The sequence below is a fragment of the Plecotus auritus genome (assembly GCF_963455305.1).
Source record: "Plecotus auritus genome assembly, chromosome: 15".
Lineage (NCBI taxonomy): Eukaryota > Metazoa > Chordata > Mammalia > Chiroptera > Vespertilionidae > Plecotus > Plecotus auritus.
Genome location: NC_137781.1, coordinates 8,280,940 through 8,301,774, shown reverse-complemented (window position 1 = coordinate 8,301,774; position 20,835 = coordinate 8,280,940). Strand labels below are relative to the sequence as shown.

Here is a 20,835-nt window from a genome sequence, read left to right as displayed (position 1 = left end):
CAGTGGATAGAGCGTCGGCCTGCGGACTGAAGGGTCCCAGGTTCGATTCCGGCCAAGGGCACATGCCCGGGTTGCGGGCTCGATTCCCCCCAGTAGGGGACATGCAGAAGGCAGCTGATTAATGATTCTCTCTCATCATTGATGTTTCTCTCTCTCTCTCTTCCCCTTCCTCTCTGAAATCAATTTTTTAAAAAAAGTCTATAGGAAAGGCTAGTTCTGGTGAAGGAATGCAGTTCTCCCATCTCCCAGCTACTAGCACGTGACCTTGGGCCGGCTTTTTAACCTCCCGCTTAGCCATGTACCAACCTTGACGGTGGAGAGAATTAACGCACTTGGAGGGCTTGTCACATAGCTAAGTGCTTTTAAGTATTTGCGCCAGAAGCACAAGTTTCCACTTTATGAGAATGAGGGGACACCTAGTGGTGAGAGGGAGGACCCTAACATACCCCAGTACCCAGGATCCCAGCCCCACCCCCGGGTGTTCTCAGAGCCCGGAGCCACCCCACCACGCACCACGCGGGGGTCTGTGTTTGGCAAAGGAAATGTCTTTTCTCCCAGCGGCAGGCGGATTCATTTCAGTTTGTTTGCAAAGCAGCGGCCCCGCCTACCTCATCTCAGGTGTTAAGTTTCACGTAAACAGAGCCAAGAAGGCAATACTACTACTAATAAAAATAAAAAAATAAGAGGCCGACTCCGATTACACTAAGCCAACATGACAGCCCACGCTATTGCAGACCCAAGCCAAACACTGAGATGTTCCCCTCGGAGGATGGCTGGGGCCTTTTCCGAGGGGGCCCAGCAGTTCATGGGAAACAGAAGGATGATAAGATGCCCTTTCTACATAACTGCTTTCTGTCCCCCGCAGCTGCGCACCCACAGGAAGGGGTGGAAGTAATAAATACTTTGAAAAGGGGACACTTTGTTCTTTGTTACTCAACTAGAGAGGGACAATAGGGACGGAGTGAAATCCCCAACGCTGTCTGAACAGGACGGGTGGGGCCTGAAGACAAAGGGAAAAGTCGCACTTGACAAAGAATGTGCGGCTTCCCCTACGGGGCTCCGATCCTCACCTTGGGTTGAAATGAGGACAGAAGAATTCAGGGCAACAGAAAGAGAGAGACAGGCCATTGAGAATGAGGTGAAGTGGCAGCACCCCCCGAATTCAGAGAATTCAGACAATACGAACGTGGTAGGAGAAGCTGTGGGAGTCCCAGGCTAGACGGGTCCAAAGATGCACTGGGCTAAGTTCTTTATGAATGGGAAGGCCAGAATCCCTCCCTGAGACGCTGAAGGGCAGACACAGACATAGCTGTGATTAAAGGAAGGTGGGTAGGGCACGGAGAGCTGGAGAACGCTCACAGGGGCTTGAGGCTAGGGATTCTGTTCATGGGACGACTCAGGAGGTTAATGGAGGGCTGACACCTTCTATCTCATCCAACAGATGTCGGCTGAGTCTTTCTCTTCTTATTGAGCTGACTGAAGTCCTTGTTTTGGGAGAGAAGGGGGGAAAGGAGAAAGGAGTGGAGAGGTGGGGACTGAGAATGATAGTAGAGATAGGGGTAGGGGTAGGGGTAGGGGTAAGGGTAGAGGTAGAGATAGAGGTAAAGGTAGAGGTAGAGAGAGAGACAGAGGTAGAGACAGAGGTAGAGAGAGAGAGAGAGAGAGAGAGAGGCAGAGGTAGAGGTAGAGGTAGAGGTAGAGACAGAGGTAGAGGTAGAGACAGAGGTAGAGGTAGAGGTAAAGACAGAGGTAGAGGTAGAGACAGAGGTAGAGGTAGAGACAGAGGTAGAGGTAGAGGTAAAGACAGAGGTAGAGGTAGAGACAGAGGTAGAGGTAGAGGTAGAGACAGAGGTAGAGGTAGAGGTAGAGACAGAGGTAGAGGTAGAGACAGAGGTAGAGGTAGAGGTAGAGACAGAGGTAGAGGTAGAGACAGAGGTAGAGACAAAGGTACGGGTAGAGGTAGAGACAGAGGTACGGGTAGAGGTAGAGGTACGGGAAGAGGTAGAGGTAGGGGTAGAGGTAGAAGGGGTAGAGGTAGAGGTAGAGAGAGAGAGAGAGAGGGAGAGAAGGAAAGAAAAGGAGTAGGAGAGGGAGGAGGAGGAGAAAGAGGAGGAGGAGGAGGAGGAGGAGGAGAAAAAGAAGAAGAGGAAGAAGAACAACAGGAGAAAGAAGAGGGCGAGGGGAAGGGGAGATGCGAGCGAATATTGGCAGCCAGGACTCCAGGCCCCGCATGCTGAGTGAACCAACAATCCAGCTCACCACAGAGACCGACCTTTTTGGACAACTTGCGGCTGTCTTCAACAAAGCGCTTTTCCCTGGGCGTGAAGGTCCTGATGCTGGCTTTGACCTAGAAAGACACCACTGTCAAAAAAGGGAGGCATTTCCGCAGATTTCACTCCTCTCCTTCTCTTCTTCATGACGGGGAAGGACCAAAAACCAATCTGTTTTACCCCTAAGGCCTGGCGGGGAGCAGAGAATGGTGGTCACCCTGCGCTCTACATGCGTGCGTGCGTGTGTGTGTGTGTGTGTGTGTGTGTGTGTGTCTGTGTGTTGCGGGGGGGAGAGGGTGCTAGGGGGGATCTCATTGCATGAACTTCACTTGGGTGGGTCAGACCAGATTTGGAAGACAACAGGATATCTGCAGATCCATGGAGGTATCTGAACCACTGCAGAGATGGGATTCATGAGGTTCTCAGACTAAAGTCTCTAAAAGGAAAACCTGCCTTCCCGTAAAGTTGTGAGCTGTGTTCTCACCAGTAATACCGGGCAAGCGAAAGGAGCTTCTGGATTATAAAACCTATTTTGCACAGAAAAATCTCATTTCCTCTCAGTGATCTGGAAAAACAGGATTAATACCAGCTGAAATCTGGAGTGTCCAGCATGGATTTGATGGTTGAAGGGTTTTTTTTTGTTGTTGTTGTTTGTTTTAAATATATTTTTGTTGATTTCAGAGAGGAAGGGAGAGGGGGAGAGAAATATCAATGATGAGAGAGAATCACTGATGGGTTGTCTCCTGCACACCCCCTACTGGGGATCGAGCCTGCAACCCAGGCATGTGCCCTTGACCTCTTGGTTCATAGGTGGATGATCAACCACTGAGCCACACTGGCTGGGCAATGGTTGAGCTTTAAAACACTGTTCTCTTTCTCTCTCTCTGTTTCCCTCTCTCCATCACTCTCCCTCTGTGCAAATATTCTAAAACATTTCACACGGACTGGAGTCTGTCTAGGCTGGCCACCTGTCACATGAGGTACAGGGGAACCGGGAGGTATGGACCAATGAGACTTACCGCATTATAGATGAGCTCCATCTCCAAATAAATGACTCCTTTAAAAGCTTGTTCTAAGTCTTTATTCTTCAACACGTAGCAATTCGTTTGTCCATCTCGAATCTGTCATACGCAACAGATAAAACACAAATGTTTCCTGGGGTTTAAACTAAACAGACTCACAGAGAGGCACACACCGATGGAACACCTACTAGGCAAATACTGAAATCATCTTAAGTCAACGGTTCGTTGTAGAGTGCTCTGACAGCCGAGAGCCAGCTAAAGTAACAATTACTGATGATCTAAGTGGAAAATTAGTGGCCTCGATTATTACGGCACCTACATGGGCTTTCCTTCAAAAATCTCAGAGGTTATACATGTCTATTTATTAAAACAAGATAAATACGCTACAAAATCCCTGGTCAGTATTCATCCAGGCGGCCAAGGTCATGGGAAAAAGGAAACTCTTGGAAACAGTCACAAATCAGAAGACTTCGGAGATAGGACCACTAACTGCCAAGTGTGGTAGGTACACCCTGGGTTGGATCCTGGAACGGAAAAAGGACATCATTGGAAAAGCTGGTGGCATTCAAATAAAGGCCACAGGTGAGTTAACAGAAATGTACAACGTCAGGTTTCGCGGTGCTTTCGTTTTTGTTGTTGTTGTTCTTTTTCTTGTTGTTGTTTAGTTTTGACCAGTGTATCACGGGCATAAAAGTTGTCAACGTTCGGGGAAATGAGGAGAGAGAATCATGAATTGGGTGCCTCCTGCATGCTCCCTACCAGGGATGGAGCCCGCAACCCTGGCGTGTGCCCTGACCGGGAATGGAACTGTGACCTCCTGGTTCATAGGTCGATGCTCAACCACTGAGCCACGCCGGCCAGGGCCAAGCCATATTTTAAATGACTATTGCTGTCACTCCAAGTGCTCGGCACAAGGGTTCTTATAAACAGTGGTGGAAATGAGGCGAGTAAGTCACGGCGGGAAACAGAGCCATTCCACTTTACAAGGGAGAGGTCACCTTCCTTCCCTAAGTCACCCCACCTCTCCAGATTGAATAGGTCTTAAACAGAAAGATGGCTTTCCTGGCCAGTGGCTAAGGGGAAGGGGGTGCCCCATAAAGACCTGGTTTCCTTCCGAAACGGGTTCCAAACAGGATCCGGAGCTTCCTCTTGTGTCCACGGTCTCACTTAATAAATTGTGGGTGTTAAAGTTGAAAGACATAAATACAAAAGCAGCGTGACCGTTTGCCAAGCTGACATGCGTCCAAGTTAGCTTTGCTTCGGGCCACAGGCATTGTACCCCGTTATCTTAAAATTTCCATGATTTCTTAAGGGTCAGGGAAGGTCAAACAGAAGAACAAGGGGTAGCAGTATAAAAAGAAATACTTTATAGCAAAAGAAGTTTGGTGGGGGTTTTTTTGGTGTGTGTGCATGTTTTTTTTAATTTGGTAAATGATCGTTTCCTCTTTCTCAATGTCCTAGAATTGTGTCAGCAAAACACAGAATCCACCGAAGGGACATTAAAGTAATCAGACTGTCCATTTCCTTGTAACGCTAGGCATTTTTATTTAATACACAGCAATTTCATAGTAATAAAGAGGCCTCAGATATGATGAAGGCTATTCCTGTTTGGCACTTGAATATAATATTACCTTAAAATACATAAATTACACGTTGAAACATTTTTTTTTTTAAGTTTGAAAAATAACAGAAAACAATTTAAGTCTCTCTGAACTGCCAAAAATACTGCCATGCTTCCCCCTGGCTGGCAACTAGATAGAAATTTGGCATAGATCCCTCCTAAGTTTTCACTGAGACTTTACATTCATAAACTGTATGTACTTTGCAACTTCATTTTTGTACCTATCCATATGATTCAGATTGAAAAGTCTGTAGTAGAATATGGATCTGCCTCATTTCTTTAAATTGCTATATAATATTCAAAATCTAAATAACCACACTTTAGGAATTTTCCTGTTGATTCCACTTTTTCTGGCTGTCTGCTAGAAGGAAAACCTTTGGGGGAAAGACCAAGTATCAGGGAAAGAGGAAATATGTTACTTTGTATGTGGAATAGGCTTGGTTTGGGAATAGATCCACGTGTTGAAACATTTACTATTATAATTAAACACGGAAGTGATAACCTATTATTACACTGGGGAATGTTTCCCATATATTTTTTAAATTCAAAAGAGAGTGGAAATATATACATTAACATAAAACTAAAAACTAGGTGTCATTCACAAGCAATTTCTGTGACATGTCACTGTTTTTCCTGGTTATTTCACACCCACCTCTGAGATATATACACTTTCTAAATTCACATTTTACAGGTTAGGAAACTGAAGAACAGAGGCGTTATGCATCCCCCAAAATAAATCCCTAGAGGTGGAACTGCTGACTCACAGGATATATCTATTTGATGGCTCTTCCCTCCTACAACGCTGTATCAATTTATACTCCTAGCCTCTGTGAATCAGACCATCCATTTCCTCGCAACGCTGGGCATTTTTATTTAATATACAGCAATTTCGTATGAATAAAAAGGCCTCAGGTTGTTTTAATATGTACTCTTTTTTATAACTAATGAGACTGAACATTTTCTCTCCTGCGTTTATTAACAGTGCGCCGTGGTAGGACTGGGAGACCAGACAGACTTAGATTCAATTCCCACGTCTGGCATTTAGCATCTGTGTGGCCAGGGGTAATTCTATCTCTTCGAGTCTCAGATGCTGCTCTACAATAGATACCCAGAATACAAATGCTCAAAGATACGTGTATGTTAAATTTTAATCCATTTTATCAAGGTGCCTGCTCCAAGGCTTGTTCCAAGGCATGCTCTCTCCAATAGTATTTGGTAGTCCTTTTTCTTTTCTTTTTTTATTTAAATATATTTGTATTGATTTCAGAACAGAAGGCAGAGGGAGAGGGAGAGAGAGAGAAAAACATCAATGATGAGAGAGAATCATGGATCGGCTGCCTCTGCACGCCCCGCACTGGGGATCGAGCCCACAACCTGGGCATGTGCCCTGACTGGGAATGAACTGTGACCTCCTGGTTCATAGGTCCACGCTCAACCACGGAGCCACACCTGTTGGGCGAGAGTCTTTTCCTACACTTAGTGATCACTCCTAGTGAAAAACCATGGGTCTATTCCTAAACCAAGCCGATTCCACATACAAAAAATCTTTAGGTGTTAATCTGACTGCTCAAACGAATTTAATAATTTAATGTACTCAAACTACGGTGACAGCTTACCCTGTAAGTGCTTACGGTATGCTATTCTGCAATCACTTTACATTGGCCAAGCTATTTTTTTAAACATATTTTATTGATTTTTTACAGAGAGGAAGGGAGAGGGACAGAGAGTCAGAAACATCGATGAGAGAGAAACATCGATCAGCTGCCTCCTGCACGCCCCCCACTGGGGATGTGCCCGCAACCGAAGTGCATGCCCTTGACCGGAATCGAACCTGGGACCCTTCAGTCCGTAGGCCGACGCTCTATCCACTGAACCACACCGGTCAGGACAGCCCAAACTATTTAAATCCTCACCCCAGTCCTCCAATGTAGGTATTATGATAATTATCTTCATGTCATCATGGAGGAAATAGAAACAGAGAGGTTTAGCAACATCAAAAATCACACAGCCTGTTAAGGAAAAAGACTGCATGCCAATCCAAGTGGCCTGGCTTCATCGTCTATTCTCCTAATACTCATAATCACGTGTGAATTAAGCACAAGCCATCCATATGATGTTTAGTTTAACTGTTCTGATTTCCACCTCTTCAAATTAACATTTCTGCTGGGGAGACATGTCTTTTCTTTATTGATTAAAAAACACACACCTTTGCCCTGACTGGTTTGGCTCAGTGGATAGAGCGTCGGCCTGCAGACTGAAGGGTCCCAGGTTCGATTCAGGTCAAGGGCATGTACCTTGGTTGCGGGCACATCCCCAGTAGGAGGTGTGCAGGAGGCAGCTGATTGATGTTTCTCTCCCATCGATGTTTCTAACTCTCTGTCCCTCTCCCTTCCTCTCTGTAAAAAAATCAATAAAATACATTTTTAAAAAACACACCTTTTCTATGTTGGTGAGACTGTTCATTTTTTTAAGTTTTCGCTGAGACTCCTCAGTAAAATTTAGGTGTTATTCATAGTGATCCCTGTATTTCTTGTTCTGTCATAATTCTTAATGTGTTTTTCTCTTTTTTTCATAGCCTTGTTAGTGGCTTGCCTGTTGAATTACATTTTACAGAAGTACTTGGATTTATCAAATACACCATGTACATATTTTCCATGTTGCTCATTTTTTAGTGTTCATTAATTCCTTTCTACTGTCCTTAGTTTTATTTCCTTCTGTTGAGATGCTTAAATGATTTTCAACCTTTGTTGTTTAATTATGAAAACATTCAAGTTAAGAATTTCCTCTGAATAATTCTTTTGGCCCTTCTCCACGGTTTTGTGTGGGGTTTGTTTGTTTTTTTCATTGTTATCTTTTTAAAATTTTTTCGAGGAGAAAACATGAATTTCCAAGTGGGACATAATGCAATCAGGTTATTTTTTAAATTGCTTTGAATGAAATCTGAAATTAGAAAGACCGTACTTTCATTCATTATTTCACTGAAACATAACCTGGATACCTAAACATACATGTTTCTTGGAAAGTTTGGCGTGTTATCATAAAGTGAACAGACCTGGATAACCTTTAGGAATTCTCGTGGAATTACTAAGTCCTCTTTCCTTTCCAAAGGTAATTCTCCACAGTTTTTAAGTATATTATTGCATTGTTCCTTCCTAGAGCTGTAGTTTTGGTATCTACATTAGCTACTAGGGATTTTTCCCCCCCACCAAGTGTTTTGATACTTGTCTCACTTTTGTTATTAATTTCTATTTTCCTACTGCTGTGATCACAGCGAAGTCTCTATCTTTTTTTAATCTATTCAGGCACTTGAGAGCCACAACATGATCAATACATGAACATGTTAAAAGGGAATGTGAACAGAGTATTTTATATATTTACGTGTGTGTATGCTCACTGCTTATTCTCTAAAGTTGGAGATCAATCCCTTTGGTACGCCTAACATGCATCTGAGAACTTGCTAGAAAAAGGAGCCTGCAGCCGGCGTGGCTCAGTGGTAGAGCATCAAGCTATGAACCAGGAGGTCACGGTTCGATTCCAGATCAGGGCACATGCTCGAGTTGCGGGCTCGGTCCCCAGTGTGGGATGTGCAGGAGGCAGCTGATCCATGATTCTCTCTCATCATTGATGTTTCTCTCTCTCTCTGCCTCTTCCTTCCTCCCTGAAATAAAATATATTTACATATTTACATATTTACTTACTTACTTATTTATTTATTTATTTATTTATTTATTTATTTATTTATTTATTTATTTATTTATTTTAAAGGAGACTGTAGCATCTCAGCCCCAGAAAGTCAGTAGCTGTGGGATGGTGTGGGGGTGCCTTTCATTATTAACACACTCCGTGCAGCTTCGACTTTCAAACATTTGGGCTTTCAAGAAATATCACAGCCTTATTTTTTCCTTCTGATATTTTTAGCCAAAACCGGTTTGGCTCAGTGGATAGAGCGTCAGCCTGCGGACTGAAGGGTCCCAGGTTCGATTCCGGTCAAGGGCATGTAGCTTGGTTGCGGGCACATCCCCAGTGGGAGGTGTGCAGGAGGCAGCTGGTCGATGTTTCTCTCTCATCGATGTTTCTGACTATCTATCACTCTTCCTTCCTCTCTGTAAAAAATCAATAAAAATATATTTAAAAAAAATATTTTTAAAGCTGAATAGATCATATGTGTGATTATTTTGTGATTCTAATTTTGTAATATTTCCTGTATTTCTAATATCTCTCTCTCTCTCTCTCTCTCTCTCTCTCTCTCTCTCTCACACACACACACACACACACACACACACACACACACACACACTTCTATGGGAAATCATTCACATGGACATTCAAGTGTGTTATAACCCTACTGATACTGCCATTGGCTCTTTGAACCCATAACACCTCCTCCTCTGTATGTCTGACTTGTGTTTACATTGATGTCATTGCTTCTGTTCATCCATTTCTGTGTTACCAACCATGTCGGGGTGTTCCAAACATGCAGCCGTTAGACTTCCTCTGTGAATCACTGTAAGAGGTTTTTCCATCTAAGAGAAAAGTTTACCCCATTCCACACTTACCATCAGGCATGCTATGTTCAGATTTATACATGCCATCTTCTTGTTATAGGACATTAAAGAAATCCTACTGATTATTCGTCTTCCTCCACTAGCTGTCTATCCTAACCAAATATCATCCACCCTATAAACTACACACATCATGTATATTACATATGTTGTGTGATAACTCCTTCTTATCAAAGCTACGCTCATAGTTTCCAGGGCCAGCAGGGAAATTTGCCCTATTGTATATCTTCCTTTATGTATTTCAATGGACATATTGAACCAAAATTAGACAAGGAGGAGAACTGAACATTTGTGTTCAAAAATCACCATGTTAGCCCTGCCTTGGGACTACTTTTAATATTTTTTAAATTTAGTTTTCCATATACAAATACTAACACAAAGGAAAAGATCAACATTATTTATTTTAATGGCCAAGATTTCAGCATTAACCACAAAACAAAATGATGGTGCAAATGTGTCCATTAGAATGTGCAAATCTCATCACAGGTGCAACGTGGGGCAAACACTCGATTGGAAATGCAAATGGGAGACTTGCATGGACATTTATTGGGTAGAAGCAATTACGGGAAATTTGTCCCATAAAACTAATTAAGTGAAGCTGTTGCTGGTGCAGCGAGCGACTGCGCACATGGCTTCACAGAGAAAGCCGAAGGCTGCGTGAGGGGTGCGTCTCATTATAGATTCACATGTCGGCGTGGATTGCACTGAGAATTAAAATTTGTTTCGAAATGTAGGACCTCATCACGCCGCAGACATTAGGAAATAATAATAAAGAGACGCTCTTCTTATTTTATAAAAACCTGATTTTCAAAGCCTTCCTAGGTTGGCCCATTAGATAATTCTGAGAGGGTAAACATATCCTATATAATAAAGAGCTAATATGCTAATTAGACCGAACAGCCAAATGACCTTCTGGACATCCTTCCGGATGACCTTCCGGATGAAGCTGGAGCTGCAAAGGCCAGCCGAGGCTGTGAGGGCTAGCCAGGGCTAAGCCCTTTGCACGAATTTCATGCACTGGGCCTTTAGTGTTTAAATAAAAAAGAATGACCTAGATAGACGAGAAAAATCCAGCCGGATTTTCGGGACAGAATTAGGATCGCTTAGGTGAGGAATAGAAATGTTAAATAAATCTACTGAATCAGATAATTATTAGGAGATGATGTCTAGCTTGGAAATATTATAAAACTCTCCAATGTGTATACTACTTTCCAACACATATTTACTATGTTATCGATCGGAAGATGTAAGGAATAAAACGTTTCCTGTTAGAGATATTTAGCATTTTGGTGTATTTTTAATCACATTTCTATCTACAGGTTAGGTAGAGAATCAGTTCAAGTTGGAGAGCGCGTGATGCAGGAAGAGCCCCCAAACACCCTCTAAGGAGCTGATCACTTTCCCAACTTATTGGTCAAGGAATTCGGAAATCAATCTGAACAGAAACAGCCACACTTTGCCCGACCCACATGGCTCAGTGGCTGAGCATAGACCTTTGAACCAGAAGGTCACGGTTTCGAGTCTTGGTCGGGGCACATAACCGGGTTGTGGGCTTGGTCCCCAGTAGGGGGCGTGCAGGAGGCAGCCGATCAATGATTCTCTCTTGTTATTGATGTCTCTATTTCTCTCTCCCCCACTCCCTTCCTCTCTGAAATCAATAAAATCATATTTAAGGGGGGGAAAAAAAGGCTGGTGAAAACGGTTTGGTTGGTTCAATCATATTTGACTGACACAGAGACGCCCTAACCCATTTGGCTCAGTGGATAGAGCGTCGGCCTGTGGACTGAAGGGTCCCAGGTTTGATTCCGGTCAAGGGCATGTACCTTGGTTGCGGGCACAACCCCAGTAGGAGGTGTGCAGGAGGCAGCTGATCGATGTTTCTCTCTCATCAATGTTTCTAACTCTCTATCCCTCTCCCTTCCTCTCTGTAAAAAAATCAATAAAATATATTTTTTTAAAAAAAGAAAATTATGTTACTTTAGATCTGAAACTACTGGAATAAAACAGTTGTCTCCACCTAGAGTTATAAAGCGTTCTCTGGATGCAGGTTGAGGAGACGAAGCAGCTCTAGATCATAGGAAGTTGTCAAACACAATGACTCACAAACTGTGTATTACCAAAGGTAACTTACAGACAGCAAGGGAATGGAGACTTTTCCAAGAAAATCCGGGGGTTTGTCTCCATCTTCATCAAACACTGTCACTTCCAAAGCATCATGGACATCTTTAACAGGGCTGCAACAAGAAACACACCGCGGATCATACACAAACACACACACACACACACACACGTGGAGTCAGTTCCGTGAAGATCTGAAAACACGGTTTCACTAATTAAGTCTGCAGGTCCTTAGAGTATAAAACTACCATTTAATTAAACTCCAAAAATTAAATCAAACTGTCTATATTCCCAAGCCTTCCATCAGAGAAGATTCAGTCATCCATATGAGAAAAAGTCAACTTTCTTACTCTGTGACATTTTCCATGTCTCCGTGCACGCCAGGGTGGGACCGTTAAAGAAACAGGATGAGGAGAGAATGGGAGACAGAAGGAGGAGGGTAAAAGGATGGTGATTTCGAAGTAGCTTGCCAGCTGGTGTGGCTCAGTGGATAGAGCGTTGGCCTGTGGACTGAAGGGTCCCGGGTTCAATTCCGGTCAAGGGCACATGCCTGGGTTGTGGGTTCGCTCCCTGATTGCGCAGGAGGCAGCCGATCCGTGCTTCTCTCATCATTGATGTTTCTATCTCTCTCTCCCTGTCCCTTCCTCTCTGAAATCAGTAATTTTTTTTTTAAAGATGCCTCTGGAGAGTCCGGAGGCTAAAGGACTTACAAAGTAAAAACTTTGTTCCACTCGGGGTTGAGGGTTTTGTAGATGGTGTGTGTCTGAAGCCGGTCGTTGCCCAACTCCAACAAGCAGAAAGGGTCGCTCTTCCCTGGAAGGAAAGCACAGACAATGGTCAGAGACACGGGGACCTCAGACGTGACAGAGGCCAGTGAACCAAGGTCACGGCCTTCCCTCATGGTGCAACTGTGCGGCTGAAAGACGAGAGCGAGCCCGTGTCCCCCGCAAGCCACATGGGAGCCCTGGGTCCTGCAAATGCTGAAACCGTGGCATTGTTAACAGGTTGGGACCGACACGCAACCCAGAGGCAGCCTTGTGCCCGGGACCACACAGGTGTCATAGGAGCAGGTGTAAAATTGACATGTGAGAGAGTCCACTTTGGTGCTGTTCTTTTCACATTTTAATTGATTTCAGAGAAGGGAGAGGGAGGGAGAGAGAGAGAGAGAGAGAGAGAGAGAGAGAGAAACATCAATGATGGAGGGAATCATTGATCGGCTGCCTCCAATAAGCCCTACACTGAGGATCGAGCTTGCAACCCAGGCACGTGCCCTTGACCGGAATCGAATCCAGGACCCTTCAGTCTGTAGGCCGATGCTCTGTCCCCTGAGCCAAACCAGCGAGGGCTCCTGTTTTCTTTTAAAACAGAAGCTCATCTCTGTTCCCTTCTTAGATTCTCCTCGAGTTAATATAGGCCGTTATTCTTCTAGAACGGGAAGCCTACGATAGCTTACAGGCCTCCCCCGGTGTGAGAGAAGTGGGAAAAAGCACAAACATGGCTATTTAGGAGTTAAAACAGCTTTGCAGTGAGTGGCCACACACATGGAGGGTCCTATATGTTCTATACATTGTGAGCTCATATGCTCTGTTTGCTGCTTGCAAACAGGCAAAAGCGTAATTCCAAAATGTCAGTTCCAAGTTTGTGCCTTAAGAAAAGGAAAGCTTGCACGGCTGGGGTGGCTCAGTGGTTGAGTGTTGACCTAGAAACCAGGAGGTCACAGTTCGATTCCCGGTCAGGGCACATGCCCAGGGTTGTGGGCTCGATCCTAATGTGGGGCGTGCAGGAGGCAGCCAGCCCATGATTCTCTCTCATCACTGATGTTTCTCTCTCTCTCTCTCTGTCCCTCTCCTTTCCTCTCTGAAATCAATAAAAATATTAAAAAAAAAAAAGACTGCCCTGCTCTGGGAATGCCTTGCAGGTCACAGGGTAGGGGCTGAGTAGGAAGAAGCCTGCCAGTGTGAAAGCACACACTGTCTCTTTAACAGCCGTGACCTTGGAAGGGAGAGAGCATGTGCTCTGAGCCCCATGCTCAGGTACACGAAGCAGCCACTTAACCGTGTGGCAGACTGTTAGGAGGTGTCAGCGCTGCTCCTCCGAGAGACCGACGTGACAGGCCATCCGCACGGGCTCCGGGGACACCGCCTGGCACTTCGAATGAAAGCCCCGGGCGGCTCCACGCCACAGGTGGGCGCGGGCCTGGGCCCGTCTCCCGGGCCCGTCTTCCCAGCCCGCACACTCAGCGGTCCCAGCTAACGAGGAGCACGCTTCCTTCCAGAAACTGGCAACGTCAGCTACGTGTCCCCACGGGACAGGCCGGCAATCCCGTCAAAGCTCATTAAAAGGCCGCACGTATCAAAATGCCGCAGAAGAGACAGGCAGAGAGGAAGGCGGAGAAACAAAGACGGTTAAGCATTTAAAGAGCCATGCATCAATACTTGATGGATTGATTAGTTTTTCCCCCTGAAAAGGTTCCAAGCATAGGGGACCTTTCAATAAAATTTAAATAAATATTGTTTACTTGGGGTAAAAAAATGACTTCCCATAATAAATGAAATGCCCAGCCTGGCCGTGGTTGCTCAGTGGTCGACCTAGGAACCAGGAGGTCACTGTTCGATTCCCAGTCAGGGCACATGCCTGGGCTGTGAGCTCCATCCCCAGTAGGGGACGTGCAGGAGGCAGCCGATCAATGACTTCTCATCATTGATGTTTTTCTCTCTCTCTCTTTCTCTCCGAAATCAATAACGATATATTAAAAAAACAAAGCCCTAGCTGATTTGGCTCAGTGGATAGAGCATTGGTCTGCGGACTGAAGGGTCCTGGGTTCGATTCCAGTCAAGGGCACATGCCCGGGTTGCTGGCTCGATTCCCAGTGGCGGGCGGGGGAGGAGGCAGCCGATCCATGATTCTCTCTCATCACTGATGTTTCTATCTCTGTCTCCCTCTCCCTTTCTCTCTGAAATCAATAAAAAAATATTAAAATAAGTAAGTAAATAAAAAATAAATGAATGGCCCAAATGTTCCCCAATGGTACCTGCTGGAGGCTAATTCCAACATGTCATCAATGCAAGAAGCTTCATCAAAAGGTTGATGGAGCCCTGACCGGTGTGGCTCAGTGGATAGAGCGTCAGCCTGTGGACTGAAGGGTCCCAGGTTCGATTCCAATCAAGGGCATGTACCTTGGTTGTGGGCACATCCCCAGTGGGGGGTGTGCAGGAGGCAGCTGATTGATGTTTCTCTCTCATCGATGTTTCTAACTCTCTATCCCTCTCCCTTCCTCTCTGTAAAAAATCAATAAATTAAAAAAAAAAAAAGGTTGATGGAACTGAAGGCTTCAGCAGGGCTGAATCATATTGTTGCCTGCTGAAAGCATTTCCCCCAACCTGACAATGCCTAAGCAGTGGTCGGCAAACTCATTAGCCAACAGAGCCAAATATCAACAGGGCAACGATTGAAATTTCTTTGGAGAGCCAAATTTTTTAAACTTAAACATCTAACGCCACTTCTTCAAAATAGACTCGCCCAGACCGTGGTATTTTGTGAAAGAGCCACACTCAAGGGGCCAAAGAGCCGCATGTGGCTCACGAGCCGCAGTTTGCCGACCACTGGGTTAGGGCAATTTGTGTTAATACAGAGCCCTGGGTCCGGAGATTAGGGAGAACTTGGTTCCTATAGCTAAGTCTCCTCTGGCTCCCCCATGTATTCCAAATTTATATTTCTAGTCTCTTTATTATTAATTCACACGCAGCCCTTCTCCGGATTCCTGCACCCTTCTGGATGCTGAGAAGCACCCGGGCAGGTACCGAGCAGACACGTACACGCTCGGGGCCCATGCTTTCCTCTGTGCTCCACCTGTTTTCCCAGGTGACCTCTGCCTCAGCCATGCCATGTCACCTTGACAGGGTCTCTCCCGCCGCCCACCCCGGCCATGCAGTTTCACGGTATTTTAGCACCTTGCACTCCATCGCCTTTGCTCCGTCCGACACCACTTTACAATTCATTTACATTCCTCCAACGCCAAGCGGAGGTTTCTCATTTAAATAATTTTACCTTTATATGAGTTACAGCAGTGGAATGACACGTAATAAATGGATTTTAGAGGTCATATCATTCATCGGACCAGTATTTATTAAGCATGCACTCGACGCCTGGCGCTGGACCAGGCCCTGATGCACACAGACCACCAGGTCGTTGCCTTTATGGAACCCTCATAAAAGCTCTGCTTTTTTTTTTTTTTTTTTTTTTTTTTTTTAGCAAATGTCACCTTTTCCATGAAAACTGCCCTCATGTTCCCGGCCAGTGGACCGAGTGCTCGCACCTTTGACCTCTGGCTGTACACTTTCCCTGTGTCTCTTACATCCCACATCTGTGCATCTCTGTTCCGTCGTGAGCCCTGGACTTCACAGAAGCGGCCCGATGCAGGCAAACCCAACATAGGCACGCGTGGGCCGGTGACAGAGGACAGCGGGGACACGGCTGGCTGCTGGGGATGGGTGTCGGCTGGAGGGAGCCTTGCTTTTCCCACTCTGTGCACAAAACCATGCTTTATGCCGGTGCTCACTGAACCCTCCAGGAGGGAAGGAATGTTGGTGCAGAGAAGGAAACGCAAGTTCATGGAAATCTAATTTGGTTGATTAAAGTCTACAAGGAATTCACAGGGGAGGTGAATCTTAAGCAAGGTTTTCGAGGGGACTGACTTGTTTAGCAGTAACAGGTAGGTCTTTCTTAATGAGACAGGGACAGATCAGAGCCTGAAAATGATGAACGGGACAGGCTGGCCGGCGTGGCTCAGTGGTTGAGCGTCAACCTATGAACTAGGAGGTCACGGTTCGATTCCCGGTCAGGGCACATGCCAGTGTGGGGCGTGGAAGAGTCAGCTGATCAACGATTCTCTCTCTTCACTGGTGTTTCTGTTTCTCTCTCTCTCTCCCTCTCCCTTCCTCTCTGAAATCAATAAAAATATTTATTTAAAAAAGTTAAAAAGAAAAAAAACACACACTTTAGGCGCAGAGCGCCTCAATGGAGTAAAGGCAACAAGAAGATTCTGTTCCTGGAGGTACCAGAGAAGATCTTACCAAAAGATTCATTTAGCAAAGTCATGGCACTAAGCATCCACAAATATCCCAAAAGCCACACGCACAAGCACGTTACAGAATCATAGCAGTTATTTGAAAAATAATAATTTGGTGAAGAAATTGTTCCTCCCGTCAAAAAAAACAAAAATGGCTTATCAGCATCTTATTTTTTCTGCTCCTCTGTTTCAGCAATTTTCAAATGATGTGCCACAAGAGTTTTTTAAACATGCAATAACTATGTAATCAGGGCACTGACCCCTTTCCCCTTAGATTGTCAAATTTTTAAAAATGACAACAGCCGACACAACAATAGCCACCTGGTGTGAATTCCCTGTATTGAACCGTAAACATATAGGTCATTAACGGAGCTGCATCTTAATGGTCATGTCGCCTAATAAGGTTGCATCTGATTGGTTAATTGTTGGTACCAGAAATCCTCATATAGAAGTATAGGCACCTGCTTTTTTTAAAAAAAGTCACTTTGGAGTAAAAAGGAAATCAATTACTATCATTTTTCCCTGTAAATCAACAAAATTGTGCCTTTTATTTTTTTGTCAGATCAGCAGAGGGTATAATATATTTTTTGAATATATTATATTTGAGTAAATAGTTTATGTGTGCCATGAGATGAGACAGGTCAAAAACCGTTGCTTTATTTGGAAAAGCTTGATTGCTGTGTACATGCTTCTACTTATTAAAACACTAGAGGCCCGACGCACGAAATTCATGCAAGGGGCTCAGCCCGGCTGCGTCCGGAAGGTCGTCTGGAAGGTCATTCCCATGTTCGGTCTAATTAGCATATTAGCTCTTTATTATATAGGATTTCTCTTTGCCATAAGATGACGTCAAAGAGGGCGATAAATAAAAATAAAAATGCAGCCCTAACTGGTTTGGCTCAGTGGATAGAGCATCGGCCTGCGGACTGAGGGGTCCCAGGTTCGATTCCGGTCAAGGGCATGTACCTTGGTTGCGGGCACATCCCCAGTGGGGCGTGTGCAGGAGGCAGCTGATCGGTGTTTCTAGCTCTCTATCCCTCTACCTTCCTCTCTGTAAAAAGTCAATAAAATATGTATTAAAAATAAATGAATGAAAATGGCTCCTACCGGAGAAATCAGCAGCTAAGAGGTCCACGGCCTTTAAAACCTTCACTTGTAAGATGCCGATGTCCTTCATGTCTCTCAGGGAGTTCTGCAAGCACTGAGGAAAACAAACACACACACATGGGTCACAGATGAAAACAGCTTTCACCGACCACCTCATGCCCCAGAGCCCACGGGAAAAGCTTTCTGGGTGGATCGCGGCCTCTCTCATGCAAACGCTCGGAAACCTCACCCGGTGCACCATATCTGTCAACGGGACACTTAGGCATCGACAGCAACCAGATTACAAGCGACTGAGAGTTAATTAACTCCAGCTCCGAAATGAACACATTACAAACACATACAATCGACTTTTAACGCGGCCCCGTGGTGACAGCACAGGCATCCCGCCGGGAAGATGTGTGTGGAGCGGCATTCATTCTCCTTGTCTCCGTCTCTCACTGTAATGAAACTTTCAAATCACCCAGGAAGGCACCATTATTCTGGCCTCGTTTGTGGGACTTTATGGATGCCAGAGGACTACGCTTGGACCCTCCGTGGATGCTCATTCCCGCGGGAAAGAGGGGAGGGATGGAGTTGCAGAGTGAATTTCCTGGTCCTCGCTTTAGCTCATTCATTCCATGGGCGAAGGAGTATCCAGCATCAGGTTTGCATTCACATTGATGCTAATTTTTCGTTTGCCGAGACTTCCACACAGGGTGGGGCAAAAGTAGGTTTACAGTTGTGAGGATGCGAAACACGGTTTATTCTTGTTATTATAATCCGTCAATTATTCTAGTAGTTTCAATATAAACAACCGTTAACCTATTTTGGCCCACCCGGTATATCTACTGATATACGGCATTAAGTAAATATCTATCCAATATACCTTATAATTCTTAAGCATGTATACGGCCAATATTCAGATGTCTATGTACATTTCATCCTTCAAAACTTGAGTATCAAAGAGACATAAGCAGATAAACTCACTCGAGGGCTTTCAGCACACACTCACTGAACACGGTGCCACTTTCAAACCTTGGGATATGGTATTTGTGCCATCATTACGTAACTAAAAACCCGTGATAAGGGGCTTATGGCAGGATAAAAAAAAATCCTTGTCATTGAAGCATTTCAGGGTAGAATAATAAAAGCTTCAGCCCTAACTGGTTTTGCTCAGTGGCTAGAGCATCGGCCTGCGGATGGTCCCGGGTTCGATTCCAGTCAAGGGCATGTACCTTGGTTGCGGGCACATCCCCAGCAGGAGGCAGCTGATTGATGTTTCTCTCTCATTGATGTTTCTAACTCTCTATCCCTCTTCCTTCCTCTCAGTAAAAAAAATCATTAAAATATATTTTTTTAAAAAGCTTCATAGTATTTAAGATTTGCTTAAACCGGTGGTCGGCAAACTCATTAGTCAACAGAGTGGCAAACCGCGGCTCACGAGATGCAGTTTGCCGACCACTGGCTTAACCTAACATGCACTGTTGCTAAGAACTTTCTAAAGGTTTCTGATCTGCATTTTTAACTTTAAAAATAACCCCCCAAAATTGGGTTTAAGCTTAAATGAAAACCGATTAAGTAAAATACTTTTCAACTTTGAAGACTATCTATTCTGATAACCTAAAAAACAAATCTAGTCCAGCCCAGCCAGTGTGGCTCAGTGGTTGAGTGTCAACCCACAAACCAAGAGGCACTGGTTCAATTCCCAGTCAAGGCACATGCCTGGGGTTGCGGGTTTGATCGCCAGTAGGGGGAGTGCAGGAGGCAGCCAATCAGTGATGTTTCTCATCGATGTTTTTATCTCTCTATACCTCTCCCTTCCTCTCTCTCTCTCTCTAAAATAAATAACCTTTTTTTTTTTTAAATCCAGGCGTCTGAAACTTGTGTCTTGTAATATAGCATTCTTTCCCTCTAACATGCTGGCCAGCCCACTAGCTGAAAAAAAAAGAAATGTAGCCCTAGCCGGTTTGGCTCAGTGGATAGAGCTTCGGCCTGCGGACTGAAGGGTCCAAGGTTTGATTCCAGTCAAGAGCACATGCCTGAGTTTCAGGCTCGATCCCCATTAGGGGGTATGCAGGAGGCAGCTGATCAATGATTCTCTCTCATTAATGATGTTTCTATCTCTCTCTCCCTCTCCCTCCCTCTCCGAAATCAATAAAGAAATATATAAACAAAAAAAAACTTAAAAAAAAAAAAACCTAGAGAAATCATTATGATCTTGTCTAGTGTCACCTTATAAATAGGCGACACACCTCATGAATTTGGTCAAATTTCCAAGTTATCCATGGGAAAATGTGGAGAGAAGTTTTATTTTTCATCACCAATCCTTCCCTTGTTTACCTAAAGCCATCTGAAAAAAATATGAACATTGGATTGTGTCGGAACATCTTTGGAGTACGCCAACCTTGCCTGCAGAATGTGCATTAACGATAAGATGTGTGGCCACAGGCCGAAGATGGAGAATTTTTCAATTAATCAATACCCCTGCCCAGAGGAGGATTGGAGGCACTCAAGTTTATGCCGAGAATAATATTCCCATTAAATAAAGATTCGTCTCTGCTTCACGTTTATGCCACTTTCCTAAAGCGTGTCTTTTGTGGGTGGCAACAAACATATTGATTTACAAAGAAGATGAGATAAAAATGGAATGCAAATAAAGACACCTAAAAAGCAGAGCAGAAAACATTAAGTGAAGAAGACAGAGCCATTTGACTTAAAAGTGCTGAGTGGACTTTTAAGCACATTGCAACTACTTAGACAAAATTCTCAGATGCCATAGTATCCCGGGTGGGACAGCAGGACAGTCCTCCAGGCCTCGGAAGGGCTTGGCTTGATAAGACACAGCACTTTCTCACTTGCATCTAAAAGGTTGTGAAAAAGTATCTGTAACACCATAACCATGAATAGTTGCTTAAAAAAAAATAGCGCCCTGACCGGTTTGGCTCAGTGGATAGAGCGTCAGCCTGCGGACTGAAAGGTCCCAGGTTCGATTCCGGTCAAGGGCATGTACCTTGGTTGCGGGCACATCCCCAGTGGGGGGTGTGCAAGAGGCAGCTGATAGATGTTTCTCTCTCATTGATGTTTCTAA

At 44.7% G+C, this 20,835-nt stretch overlaps 1 protein-coding gene across 3 annotated transcripts in view; it reads right to left on the bottom strand.

The window, feature by feature from the left end:
* The window catches only part of MCTP2 (multiple C2 and transmembrane domain containing 2), a gene marked incomplete at its 5' end in the record, with an annotated part of 124,303 nt that overhangs the window by 51,772 nt on the left and 51,696 nt on the right, over positions 1-20,835 (bottom strand). For all 3 annotated transcript variants that reach the window (XM_080651715.1, XM_080651716.1, XM_080651717.1), the window contains 5 exons: positions 2,273-2,347; positions 3,290-3,391; positions 11,607-11,709; positions 12,304-12,406; positions 17,769-17,862. In XM_080651715.1, coding sequence (XP_080507841.1) covers positions 2,273-2,347; positions 3,290-3,391; positions 11,607-11,709; positions 12,304-12,406; positions 17,769-17,862 — 477 coding nt within the window. The remainder of the gene's footprint in view (positions 1-2,272; positions 2,348-3,289; positions 3,392-11,606; positions 11,710-12,303; positions 12,407-17,768; positions 17,863-20,835) is intronic.